The sequence below is a fragment of the Pleurodeles waltl genome, chromosome 6 (genome assembly GCF_031143425.1).
Source record: "Pleurodeles waltl isolate 20211129_DDA chromosome 6, aPleWal1.hap1.20221129, whole genome shotgun sequence".
Lineage (NCBI taxonomy): Eukaryota > Metazoa > Chordata > Amphibia > Caudata > Salamandridae > Pleurodeles > Pleurodeles waltl.
The window spans coordinates 656,822,996-656,837,153 of record NC_090445.1 but is presented as its reverse complement, the minus strand read 5'-3'; the positions used below and the strand labels follow the sequence as shown (position 1 = coordinate 656,837,153).

The 14,158-nt window shown below is 47.6% G+C and overlaps 1 protein-coding gene across 1 annotated transcript in view; it reads left to right on the top strand.

Annotated features, from left to right (window-relative positions):
* The window catches only part of LOC138302014 (tetraspanin-18-like), a 162,612-nt gene that overhangs the window by 96,984 nt on the left and 51,470 nt on the right, over positions 1–14,158 (top strand). Inside the window, exon 6 of the mRNA XM_069242436.1 lies at positions 1,773–1,856. Coding sequence (XP_069098537.1) covers positions 1,773–1,856 — 84 coding nt within the window. The remainder of the gene's footprint in view (positions 1–1,772; positions 1,857–14,158) is intronic.

Below are 14,158 nucleotides of genomic sequence, written 5' to 3'. Positions count from 1 at the left end.
CTTCAGGGGGCAGAGCAGGATCAGAGAGGAAAAGGGGAGCAGAGGATAAAGAGAGCAAGACAGAGGCTGCAAAGAGGGTAAGTAATACAATTTTTATAGGGTTTAACACACAAACAAAACATTTTTTGTTATGCAACAAGACAATGAAAAGCTAACAGGTTCAGAGTGCAAATGGACCACTGAGTCTGTGACAATCCACTCCATGACATTCCACACTATGCCACTCTATTCCACTCTATGACACTCTACACCCCCACTCTACAACACTTTTACTCTATGCCCCACCACTCTATGCCGCTACAAGCTCCAACCCTCCACTCTATGCCACTCTATTGCACACTACAACAATCCAGGCCAGTCTATGACACTCCACAACACTCTACACCACTCCACGTTATGGCTCTCTACTCCTCTTGATTCCACTCCACTCTACTCTACTCCACTTTACGCCACTCTATGACATTCCATGTCACTCTATGACACTACACAACACTCTATGTAGCTCCATTCCATGCCCCTCCTCGCCACTCAACTCTACTTCTCTCTACACCACTCTACTCCACTCTATGCCACTATACTCGACTCTACAACACTCTACTCTACTGCCCTCTCTAACACTTTACTTAATTCTGTGACACTTTACTCCACTGTATGCAACACCACTCCATGCTATACCACACCGTTCTACAACACTCCACTCTATGAAACCCCACAACACTCAACTCTATACCTCTCCACTCTATCCCAGTCCACTCTACGCCTCACCATTAAATGCCACTTGATTCTACACCATTCCACTCTACGACACTCAACTCCAAACTATGACACTCTGTGATACCCCAATCTACAACCCTCCACTCTACAACACGCTACTCTACTTTATGCCGCTTTAGGCTACTCTATACCCCTCTACTCTAGAACACTGACTCCACTCTATCCTCGCCCCTCTACTCTAAGCCCCTCCACTCTCTGCCAACCACTCTACGCCCCTCCACTCTATGACACTCTCGGCCACTCCACTCTCTGCCACTCCATGCCACTTGACTCTGTGCCACTCTACGCCACTCTGTTCCTCTCTACAACACTCTACGTTGCTCTACTTCAGTTTATTTTTCTCTGTACAATTCCACTGTACAACACTCTACTCCACTGTATGCCCCTCCAGTCAACACCACTTCACTCAACTCCACTCTCCTCCAGTCTACTCCACTATACTCCACTCAACACCACCCCACTCAACTCCACTCTACTCCAGTCTACACCACGATACTCCACTCTACACCATTCTATTTTATGACACTCCACACCACTCTCCTCGATGTCACAAATTTTTAACATGCTGAACAGCAGACATGTTGGTTTACAACATGGCTAAAACACATTGGCAAAGCCAAAGAGTTCTTGGTTAACGAGCCCTTTTGGCTGTGCCAATGTTTGTTTTATTTTCACAGTGTGGAGATTAGCCTGGTCCCTATTATATGCTGAGATGCAGAACAACAATCAGCAAAATGTGTGTGTTGGTATTGTCATTGGTGAATTTGACAAAGTTCATGGAGTTAATTGAAATTAATTATTTTTAGATGCTGTAAATAACACTAATTCATTCTAATCTAGTTTATGTGGTTTAAGACAATTATGATGAAGTTTGATGATAACAATTAAAATATCCCATCACAATGCCCCACTCTCGTTGCTCCTTTGTGGGTCTCTGTTCTAAAAGTGAGCTGTCAATATTACAAAGGCTTGATTTTTCTGTTTTTCTACCCTGTCAGGGCTGCTTCCCAGCAATTGCCAAAAGTTTACAGAAGTATGTCAACCTCACAGGAGCTGTGGGCCTGGGCGTGCTTGGGATCGAGGTAACTGTTTAAAATATTTGCCCATCCTTTAAAGTTGGCATGATACTTTCTGTTTATCTTACTGCCGGCCTATTTGTCTTATGGCCTGCCTGCATGCCAGACTCCTTTTATTCTTGTCTATCTATATGTCTGTCTCACTGCTTTACTGCTTACCAGTTTGCCTTCCTGCCTGCCCGTATGAATGTAATTCTGTGCATCAAGTTGTCTTTCACCTGATCTCCACTGCTGCCATATTGTCTGTCTTTTTGTCTGCCAGTATTAACCTGTCGGTATTGCTGCTTTGCCTCTATTCCTTCCTCTTGTTAACTGCCTCCAATCATGCCTGCCTTTCAAACCAATTCTGTTTTTGAGAGCAATTCTTTTTAATTACCTACCTCTATTTCTCTCTCGCTAAAGGTAGTAGGTTAGTGTGACCCCTGGGCACTCTCTAACCAATGGAGTAAAAAGTACTAAGGTCAACTTTTACAACTGTTATAGTAGTTCATATTTTTCTTACTGCAAACAGGACCAAAATGGCATGTGTCAGGGCATTTTACGAAAAAGCGAAAAGCTTTGGCCAGTCTAAACATGAGCTTTGAAGGTTGTAGATGTGTAGGGGAGCTCATTGTGGTAATTATTAGTATCCTTCCACATATAATACTAAAATCCAGTTTGACACACGCGCTGTACCCACAACAAACCCAGAGACAGCAACAGTCTGGTAGGACAAAAGCAGGGTCCTACCAGATTGTTGCAACTGGACAGAGTATACACACAATTTGGCCTGCAACCTCTTGCTTCCCTTTCAGTTGTGCCAAAGTGTTACATGTGGTTCAACAGACCTGTCAGGTAGAATTTGGCACTATGGTGAATGTCCACAGCCCCGTCACCCAGCATAATCTATTGAGCTAATAGTAGTCATCTCTGCCCATCCAGATTAGCCTATAAAGTACTCCATGGTGCAATTGAACACCTGTTCTCGGAATGAACATAGGCAAGGAGCTACTGAACAGTTAATGCAAATTAGCCTCCAGGAACTTCTGGCAGGAAAAGGCAACTTTTTAAAAGTTACTTTTCCTTATTATTCATCAAATAATCTGACTTTACCATTGAACTGGATTTTTAACAACTGTTAAAAATTGTCGTTTAACTTACATTTCCAGCTGGTTCATTACCTGAGTTATCATTATTTTAATTTTAATCTGCACTCTGGTTTTCTGCATAGAACACGTAGGGCTGTCACAGCGAAAATAGCTTTTTGGAACTTGTCTTACTTTTAATTACCATACACCCTGTTTTGTGGGCTACAAGGCCTACATATTGAAGGCTTACATATTGAAGGCTTACTAATATTTAAAGGGGAGGTCTTACCTGTGGCACAGCAGGTTTTACACTCCAACAGTCAGGCTACACAGGGTAGGCCTGAAGCCATGTTTTGGGTGGAATACTGGATGCCATTGTCCACAAGTAGAATTCTATTTCCATGCCTTGGGTGCACCTTCTACATTATATATTAGGGACCCACAGGCAAGGGAAATGTGAAAATCAGGCATAAGGCAATTTAAGCATGTTTAGATGGGCGCACAGGCACTCTAATGGTGTGGTATTTTTCTTGTTTTGTGTTTAATACTGTTTTAGTGCTGTATAAATACATTACACATTACCTCTAAAATAAGCCAGAGCCACCAGAGGGTTAAGCATAGATTAATTTAGTGACTTTTTGTGGTTCACTCTGACAAGGATTGTGGCTGTTACTTGGTAAGAGCTCACATGCCCCTCAACCAACATCCCAATTTCTCTCAGGGGTGAAACCTATGGTCTTAAAGTTATACATTCCATAGGTGGGGTGCAAGGCCTGGACTCTGACCGAGCCCTGGTCCCAGCCCTTTGTGGCCACTTGGCACACCATTGCAGATGGTCTTTGTCCATGTACAGCCATGGACTACAGGGTTCCCCACCTTCCACAGGTGTCCACCTCTGTTATTCACATACATTTATTCTACATAGAAGGAGTCGGCTGCAGGGCCATGTGCAGCCAGTCCCCTTCAGCCTGTGACACTTGTCCTAGTGCTGATATACTGGGTAGGCAACAGCATGGCAGTACCCCCCTTTTACAGCACCTCTAGGTCATGTACAGATGTCAAACTTGCCCCCAATGGTGATGCACCAAGTGGCCTGGATTAACCCCTCTGCAGACAGGCTCCTTAAGTGTGTGAAGCTTCAACCCACTTCAGCCCCGGGCCCCTTGTCTGTGATGCTTGCCTCTGGTGGTGTGTACCAGAGTGGGGGGTACTAGACATTTTTCAGAAGGGCTCTTTGCGGCAGATTTATGAAAAGTGGTGTTGCACCAAGTGCAGCACCGCTTTCCCTGCGCTCTTTAAAACCCCTATTGCCACCATATGTGTGCTGTATTAAAAATACGGCACACCATGGCGCAGGGTAGGGAGCAATAGCGTCATTTTTCATGATGCTATTGATGTGCTCTGCAGGAGTAGTGTCAAAATATTGGTGCTACTCCTGCAGAGTACATAGGGCCCCATTCTAAAGAATGGAAGCTCCCTTTTAAGGCCTACTCTTGAGCGGGCATTAATAGTGCCGTAAAAAATAGTGCAAGGAAATCTCATAGAATTCCTTACGCCATTTTTCTGGCTCTCCTAATGGGGGAACGCCCCCTGTGCATACATTATGCCTGGCGCAGGTAGCACCCTGTAAATAAGGATTGGGGATTTCGGCCTTGTTGGGCCACATTAACGTAAAAAATAATGACGTTAATGTGGCGCAAGGTGGCGCTAGGGAATTATAAATATGCCCCTTTGAGTTTTTGAAGTTTGCCCCAGGTGATGGTGTACTGGGCAGGTGGCACTTGCTCTACCACAACCAGGCCCCTTAAGTCAGTGAAGCTTATACCTCGTGGTGGTGGACTGACCAGATGGTACTTACATCTCAGCACCAGGTATTTGAGTCAATAAAACTTGCCGCCTCTGTTGGTGCACCTGTAGGGCAGTACTAGCTTCTCCACAGGTGTGCCCATTGAGACTGTGAAGTTTGCAACCAGTGGTGGTGATTCAGGTGGACAGTACTATCAGCTCTTCATCTGTGCCACTTAGGTTTGTGAAGCTTGCACCCAGTTGTGGTGCAGCAGGCGAGCAGTAGTAGCACCTCCACTGCGACACCCCTTGAATCTGTGAATCAATCAATCAATCAATCAAAACATTTATTAAGCACACTACTCACCCGTTAGGGTCTCAAGGCGCTGAGGGGGGGAAGGGTTGCTGTGTACTGCTCAAAAAGCCATGTCTTGAGGTGCATTCTGAAACTTAGGAGGTCCTGGGTTTTGCGTAGGTTGTGGGGAGGGAGTTCCTTGTCTTGGCGGCGAGGTCGGAGAAGGATCTGCCGCCGGAGGTGGTGCGTTGGATGCGAGGGACTGTTGCGAGGGCGAGGTCAGCGGAGCGGAGAAGTCGAGTAGGTGTGTGGAAGTTTACTTGTTCGTTAAGGTAGGCTGGTCCAGTGTTGTGGAGGGATTTGTGAGCATGGATTAGGACTTTGAAGATGATCCTTTTGCTGATGGGCAGCCATTGTAGGGATCTGAGGCGAGTGGAGATGTGTTCGTAGCAGAGGAGGTTAAGGATGAGACGTGCAGCTGCATTCTGGATTCGCTGGAGTTTTTGCTGAAGCTTTGCTGTGGGACCAGTGTAGAGGGCGTTGCCGTAGTCCAGTCTGCTGCTGATGAGGATATGGGCTTGTATCTACGGGAATCCATTTGAAAGTCTTCATAGCATGCAAAGGGTGTTGAAGCAGGAGGACGATATGGTGTTGATTTGCTGGGCCATGGAGAGAGATGAGTCTAAGACGATGCCGGGGTTGCGTGCGTGGGTGGTGGGTGTTGGGGGTGGTCCGAGGGTGGTGGGCCACCAGTCGTCCCCCCATACTGTCTTGTTGGGGCCGAAGATGAGGATTTCTGTTTTGTTGGAGTTAAGTTTGAGGTGGCTTGCTTTCATCCAGTTGGCGATGTCGAGGAGTCCGGAGTGCAGGTTTGTCTTGGCGGTGGAAGGGTTCCTGGTGAGGGAGATGATGAGCTGGGTATCGTCTGCGTAAGAGATGATGGTGATTCCGTGGGGGAGGATGTTGGAGAGGGGAGCCATGTATATGTTGAAGAGGGTGGGGCTGAGGGAGGATCCTTGGGGGACCCTGCAGATGATCTTGGTGGCTGGGGACCAGAAGGGAGGAAGGCAAACTTTTTGGGTTCTTTCGGCAAGGAAGGAGGTGAGCCAGTCTAGGGCCTTGTGTCGGATTCCTGCGTCAAAAAGGCGTGCACGGAGGATTTGGTGGCATACAGTATCGAACGCTGCAGAGAGGTCCAGACGGATGAGAGCGATGGTCTCGCCCTTGTCCACTCTGGTTCTGATGTCGTCTGTGCAGGCTATGAGGGCGGTTTCAGTGCTGTAGTTCTTGCGGAATCCAGACTGGGAGGCGTCGAGTGCGTTGTTTTCTTCTAGGAAGTAAGACAGTTGGGCGTTCACTATCTTCTCAGCGACCTTGGCGGGGAAGGCGAGAAGAGAGATGGGACAGTAGTTCGTGAGGTCTTCCGGGTCTGCTTTGGGTTTTTTGAGGAGCGCGCTGACTTCAGCGTGCTTCCAGATGTCTGGGAAGGTTGCAGTGTTGAAGGAGCTGTTGATTACGGCACGGAGCTGGGGAGCAATGATTTGGCTGGCCTTGTTGAATATGTGGTGGAGGCCGGGGTCTGTGGGGGAGCCTGAGTGGATGGAGTTCATGTTTTTTTTGGTTTCTTCATTGTTGGTTGAGGTCCAGGTGTGTATCTGGTTGGTGTGGGGGGGCGTTGTGCTGTCGGTCGTGTCGGTGGTGGTGACAGTGGGTGCTGAGGCTGTGAAACTGTTGTGTATGTTCTATGATTTTGAGATGACAGTAGTTGGAGAGGGAGTTGCAAAGGTTTTGGGTGTGAGGGGGTCGATGGTGCTGGATTTGGGTTTGGTGAACTCTTTGGCGATGGTATCTATGCGTTCTTTGTAGAATGACCGTTTGGTGGTCCGAATGAGTTGGTGGTGTTTGCGTATGGTTGTTTTGAGGGTGGAGAAATTGCTCATTGAGGGTTCTTGGCGCCATGTTTTCTCAATTTTGCGACATTCACGTTTGGAGTTGTGGAGTTCTGTGGTGAACCAGGGGGCGGTCTTGATGGTGCGGGTGTTGTTGTTTCTTTTCAATGGGGCGAGGGAGTCTGCGCAAGTTGTTAACCATTGTGTGAGGTTGTGGGCGGCAATGTTGGGGTCGTTGGTGAGGGGGGGTGGAGCTTGTGTGAGTTTGGCACTTAGGTGTTCTTTGGAGACCTTGTCCCACATTCAGTAGGGTGCGGTGTGTTGTCGGTGGTGGGTGGGGGGTTTCATGAAGGAGAAGTGGATGCAGTGGTGGTCAGTCCAGTGGAGTTTGGTGGTGTGGGTAAAGGTGACGTGGTTGCTGGAGGTGAAAATTGCGTCAAGCGTGTGTCCTGCTGAGTGAATGGGTGAGGCGACCAGTTGCTTGAGTCCGAGGTTCGTGAGGTTGTCATGAGGTTGACTAGCAGGGTTGTGGAGTTGTATTTGTGGGTGCTTTCCAGGTGAAAGTTGAGGTCACCAAGGAGTATGTAGTCTGTGGAGGTGAGGGCGTGGGAGCTGATAGTATCAGAAATGACGTCGTAAAATGGGGGGGTGGGGTCATGGTGGTCTGTAAATGAGGGTTCCTCTAAGGGTGGTGTGGGCGTTGATATGAATTAAAAAGTGTAGGTGTTCTGCGCTGTCTAGAGTGTTGTGGGTGTTGGTGGAGATTTTGATGGTGTTTTTGTGTATGATGGCGATACCTCCTCCTGGCTTGTTTATGCGGTCTCTACGGGAGATTTTGTAGCTTTCTGGGATGGCTATGGCTATGTCGGGTTCTGATGAGGAGTTCATCCATGTTTCCGTGAGGAAGGCGATGTCAGGGGAGTATGTTGTGATCGTGTCCCAGAGCTCGATGGCGTGCTTGTGGACGGAGCGGCTGTTTAGGAGTATGCAGTTAAGGTGGTTGCGGGGGTTGTTGTGGCGTGTGTTGGTGTTGTTGTGGTGCATGTTGGTGTTGTTGTGTGTGTTGGTGTTGGTGTTGGTGGAGTTTGTGTGAGTGCAGGAAAAACGGCATGAGTGGCATGTGAATGGTCCATGTGTGTGCTTGGGGTTGGCCTGGGCGCAGGCGGGGTGCTGTCCTGGGTTGAGGGCGTGGAGTTTGGTGGAGGAGTAATGTTGCCTCGGGGGGTCAGAGCAGCGAGAGCCAGGGGGACCGGTGCTAGGCGCGGTCAAGGCGTGGACAGGCGCAGACGGGCTTCCCTCTGGCGCGCCCACTGCGCGCGTCAGCGGCGCATCCGCGCAGTGGCCACCACTAAGAAGGGGAGGTGGGAGGGTGGAGCAGTTGGGAGGCGGAGGGAAGGGCCAATTGTGGTGCAAGGGGGCGGGCCACAGGGGATGCAGCAGCAGGGATCGGGAGACCGGCAAGAGCCGGCTGGGATACGGGCGGTGAAACCAACGAGGGGAAAATGAAAAGGAATGCAAAAAGGGCACAGGAGCAATTAAAACAGTGCAGAAAACGAAAAACGATTTACAAATAACGCAATGCACGCAATACAAAAGCAGATCACAACTTGATATGCCTACCACTAGGCACCAGGGATGAGGTGCCTGCGGGTGGTGGAGGGCCTCGAACTCTTCCTGGCAGGCAGACGGCGGGGCCAGGGGCACGGAGGCAGGCTGGTGGAGCCAAGTGGACTCCTGGCCAGAACCAGGTCAGGGAGTCACACTTGTACCCCGGTGAAGCTTGTGCCCCGGTGGTAGTGCACTTCACTGGTAGTGCAGGCCCCTCCACAGCCCAGCCCCTTGCGTCCATGATGTGAACTTTTTTGTATTTTGCATTTTGGGTCTGCAGATCCAAGCTAAGATCCTGGCATCCACACTGGAATGTCTTTGTAGGATCCACAAATCAAGGTGCTGAAAATGAAGAACCTAGAACAATTATTTTTACATTTTAAACACGGAGGTGGGTGTTCCTTTGCAAACTCCCTACATAGGCCTGGGAGGTCCGGGTGCGCTCACTCATATTCTTTTTCATTTTTGTCAGTGAGCCAAAAAAGAAGTTTATTTTGACCTTGGTCTTTACACTAAACCACATAAAAACATACTTTCAAACATTCCTTAATAACACTTTAAAATCTACATAAAATGGAGAACCTTCCTACACTAAAACAAATACTCTTCCTATTACACATAACTTTCATATGATTTAGAACCTGTCTGGTATTAAAAAACGTCTACCAGAAATCTTCTTATTGAATATGATACATCCAGGTATTTCATATCAATTAAGAGCCCTTTTACTTTCCTACATTTTAAAACACTATAGTTAATAAAAATTGGTCTTAAAAATACTTTACGAAGCATCAAAAGTTTTTGATAATCTAGAAGAACATGCAGGCAATCACACTTCATATTCAATCCACAAGAATATTTTCCATTGGCATCTATTATTACATTTATCACTGTTTCACTCCTATAGTATAGCTGTAGACCGATTCTAAATTTTAACTGCTCATGTCAAAGGAAGAGGTTCGGTAAGGCATCTATATAGAGGAACCATTCCTCGCTCTGCCAAGAAGACAACATAAATCCGGTTTATAATTTACTACTTAAATACTTCAAGTAATGATCTCTTGCTTCCTTTTTAGTGATTATAAGGAGTTCAGACTTTGAGATAGATAGATATTTGTAAGTTTTGGCTTTCTATATTTATTCCTAATCTCTTGCATATATTTCACAAATATTTCCGATCTCGCCTTGCCCATTTTAACTAACTCAATACTGTGCACAGGGAAGCGATCTTTGGCTTTTCCCCACTTTCCGAACATAACTAAAATCCTATCACCTCTATCCATGCCAAATAGCTCCAGGCAATTACATTTAAATCCATTCTGATTGTCTGGACCATCAATGACTTTGGTAATGACAGCAACATCTTTAGGCACGTCCCCTCTTCCTTTTCCCAATCCAGTTTACCACTAAAATGTAGGCCCTGATTTATACTTTTTGACGGCAAACTGTGCTAACGCAGTTTTGCGTCACAAAGTTTAGTGCTGACTAGTGCCATTATTTAACGCCACCCGGGCATCAGATTTATACTTAGACGCTGGGAGGCGCTAAAAGTAGTTTAGAGTCATTTTTCTCGACGTTAACCATTGTGTCATTAGGCAAAATGATGTTAACGCCGGAAAAATTACCCTAATCCATTTTACGACATGGAAACATGTCGCAAAATGGAAATGCACCATTTTTGCCCAGAATAACGTCAAATACAGACGCTAACGGAGAAAACAGTGGAATGGAGAGGCAAAATGGACCCAGGAGAAAGGCAGGAGAGACCCCAGGGAGACCCCAATCAACCAGGAACCAGCCAGGAGGACACAGACAAGACCCAGGGGAGGGAGAAGAAAAAGAGAAAGTGTTGTTTCAGTGCAGATGAAATACTCGTGAGAGAGGTGGTAGAGCATCAAAAATCAACTCTTCATTACCTCAAAATTGCCAATTGGAAGGAGAGAGGCAATTTGGCAGCAGATAGTAGACAAGATTAACAGTGTGGCAGAGGTTAAGAGAACCGTAACTGAGTGCAAGAAACACTGGCATGACTGCAAGCAAAGGACAAAGGAAAAAATGGCAAACTGGAGGTAGGAGCCCAGCACCACAAGAGGACTTGGACGAGGAGGAGGAGATGGTTGCAGCGGTCCTCCCGGAGGAACTTGTCACAGGCATTGCAGGACAGGACAGCGCAGACTACCAGGAAACACCACAAATGCAGGGTAAGTTGCATGGGGGAAATTAACGCTAAAATGTGAAGTGCAAGACAGGGGAGGCACATAGGACACACACAATGCATGTCAAAGGAGCGCATAGGGACACATTGCCCATTAAGCAAGTTGCACCATGCTGACGTACGCTACACATGTACCTATGCCTTGGTAGTGCCATGCACCATAACACATACACAACCTAGACATATGTTGATGACCAGGCCTAAATACTTACATGTACATATGAAGCACATGGAATGGATGGATTGTATAATCACTGTGCCTCTGGTTGTGTCATCACAACACCCCTTGTATATAGTCATATCAACCCTACCAACACGACCAAGACTTCAGAGACTAGGTAGTCAGTCCGTACCATTCCTGGGGTAACGTCATGGTGGTGTCCCCTGCTGTAACATCTTGCAACCGCCTTGCCTCATTGCCCAAACACATGTGCTGCATCTCACAGCACACAATTAATTGCAACTGTCCAAACAGTGCACAGACGTGCCGGTAGCACCACCACCCCGCACATTGACAACACATCCACATAAGGCAGCCACCACTCCATCATGCAGTCAAGATGGCCCCTGGGTGCAGGGAACAATGAACTGAACAGTCACTGGGGGAATAGCAGGCTGGTCTCGTATTATTGGTAACATGCCTCTACCCAGACCAACTAAACTGATGTAGTGTTGAACCACACATCTTGATGCTGTATAGAAATGTGCCACTACAGAAAATATGTACCACAGATATCAAACAGTAGGTCACAACAGTCACAGGCCACAACTACTCTGACACAACCATGTGGGACACATATGAATGGGGAAATAAACACACACATACAACACATGGGGTATGTCTGTGAACATAATGGCGTATAACTCCACATGGACATGCGGGGATGGTGCATGGGAAAGTCTGGTGTTGATAAGACTGCCAGTGCAGTGTACCCTTTGCGGTTGGCAGTATGAGTCACATGTTGGGATGGCAGGTGGAAATCTGTCTGCTCACAGTAGCTCTGTGGGGCCCTTAGTTCAACATTGTTGATGGATCAAATAGAGTCAGTGCCAGTTTTGGGAATGCGTTGGGTGTGACAAGATATGCTGCACTTAGCCCTGGAAATCAGGCAGTGAAAAGGGCAAAGGGCCAGGGCATGGGACCCCCTGCGCAGGGGCACCCAGGGACATACCACACCACATCACCACCAACCTTTGCATGGGGGTTTCACCACCATGCAAAGGCTGGTGGAAATGCGGAAACAGACCTGGAGGGTAAAGTTGAATGTAATACTGGTCTGGTGTCACAGGACAGTTCTGTAAGCTGCTGCAAACCTGCCATGTCCAGGGCAGTGGCCCATGGGACATTCCCCATTGACAGCAGTTGCCACTATCACCTGTGCTGTTGACGGTGGTTAAATAGACAATGGCAGTCAGATACCCATAGGACTGACACACTTGAAATGAGGGACCAGTATGAATACCTGCACAATCACCATTAAAATAGCTTCAAGCCCTGACCTAGGTTCAACTCCTGTTAACTGGCTATGTCCATAGACTCATTTATCATCAGGCACTGTCACATACATAATGATGTACACAGCAGAAATCTTATACCCATGCTGGCCATCCCTGGGTTTACCCCTGTGCCTGTGTCAAATTAGCTGCACTGCCACCATGCTGCATCTCATGTCTCATAGTGCAAGGAGGGCAGCATTGAAAGGGAGGACATACGTGTGGAGGAATGCAAACCCACCTACACAGACAGAAGATGAAATGGAACTCTGCTAGGTCCATGAGTGCTATGCAATGTAGCACACATACACAAATATCTACATGAGGAGCTACCATTGATAACAAGTGCATAGTGTCCTGGCAATGCCATCCCTAGGATGGTGCAAAGTCTCAGTACCGCATAGGTGTATGTGAAACATGTAAGACTGGGACAGGGGAAAATTGCCATGTGTGGTGCTGTGGCATGAGCACAGCAACACCCATTGCAAGGCCTCACCATGCAAATGGAAGCATAAGGAGGGTTGTCAGTGACAAGATGGTGTCAAGCCACAAAAAGGATATACATCACACCTAGAAGATGTGACGCAGCCAGTTGTGCAAACTGGTCTTCCCTTCATGTGACACGCAGGTGGTGCATAGGGCTGATAGACTGCAACCATTATGTACAGGAACAATGTTTGGGAACTACGATGACAATGAGCCTCCAATAGCAAGTCAGTGATGTGACATATCAACTGCCACAACACAGATAGACTGATTTTACACCATCTCATTACAGAGGATGATGGCTCTCCTGCAGATCTGCCTGTCCTGGAGTACCCTGATGACTTGGATGACCAGCTGACAACCATCAGCCAGGAGACCCTCTAAAAAGTCCTCGTATGCCTCCAGACACCACCTCCAGTCGCAAGGAGGGGTATCAATGTAGCAGCCATCCCAGAGGCCCCACCTAACACCCCAATAGTATGACCTGCCAGCTCCGACACAGCTGAGGACTCTGAGGACCCAGAGACCAGCTTTGAGAGGACAGTGGTAGGAGTTCAGCGAGAGCTGGCCAAGGAGGTGCAGGTGGGGATGCAGACTATGGCAGCCAGCCTAGAGAGTATGCACACGTGCATCGTAACAACCACTGAACAGACAACAGCCAAACGATGCACACACTCCCCAATGCATGGAGTCCTGCTGTGTCTGAGGGACATAGCTGCTGCCATGAGGGAGAGGCCAAAACAGCTTCCCTCCCAAACTGTCAGCAGTGGGATTGAGGACAAGCTGGACTCCGTGCACTGGGAAGTGGACTCCCACAGGCCAGACATGGCTGCCTACCACAGGAATTTTGCTTCTATCCTCAAAAATCAGCAGCTCCTCCTTGCTGCAGTATGCCACAAGTAGTTCCACAGATGGCAGCTGCCGGGAATTGGGAGTCCACATCTCCAACCACCGAAGTGTGTGTGTGGCTCCCTCTACCCCCTCACCACCACCATCAAGGGCGGAGGAGACACCACACATATCGGAGGATGAAGATGTAGAACGGATCATCTTCACCCATAAGAGTTTCCGGTAGCACCAGCCTATGTCACATGGGCAGTAATTTTCCTTTGTCCTGTGCTTGACATCATGCTAGTTTTAGCATAGTTGGAGATATGCACTCTTGACCGACACACTGTTGACCTTTCTACTATGGACTGCAATTGTCTGTCACTTTTCAATTGGCAATTCATGTTCCCCTGCACTGAACGACACTTTACCCAAGCATGTCCCATGACATGTCCCTCAACCCTGGACTTGTGTTGTGTCACAATTATATGGATTTCACTGAGGTAACAGACCTGGACATTCTAAATCTTGCACTACAACACTTGTAAATAAACACCACCTACACAACCATCATGTCTTTGTGTATTGTGACACATCTACTACGCTTAGGAATTGTGATGTGTGTAACATGTCTTTAGTCA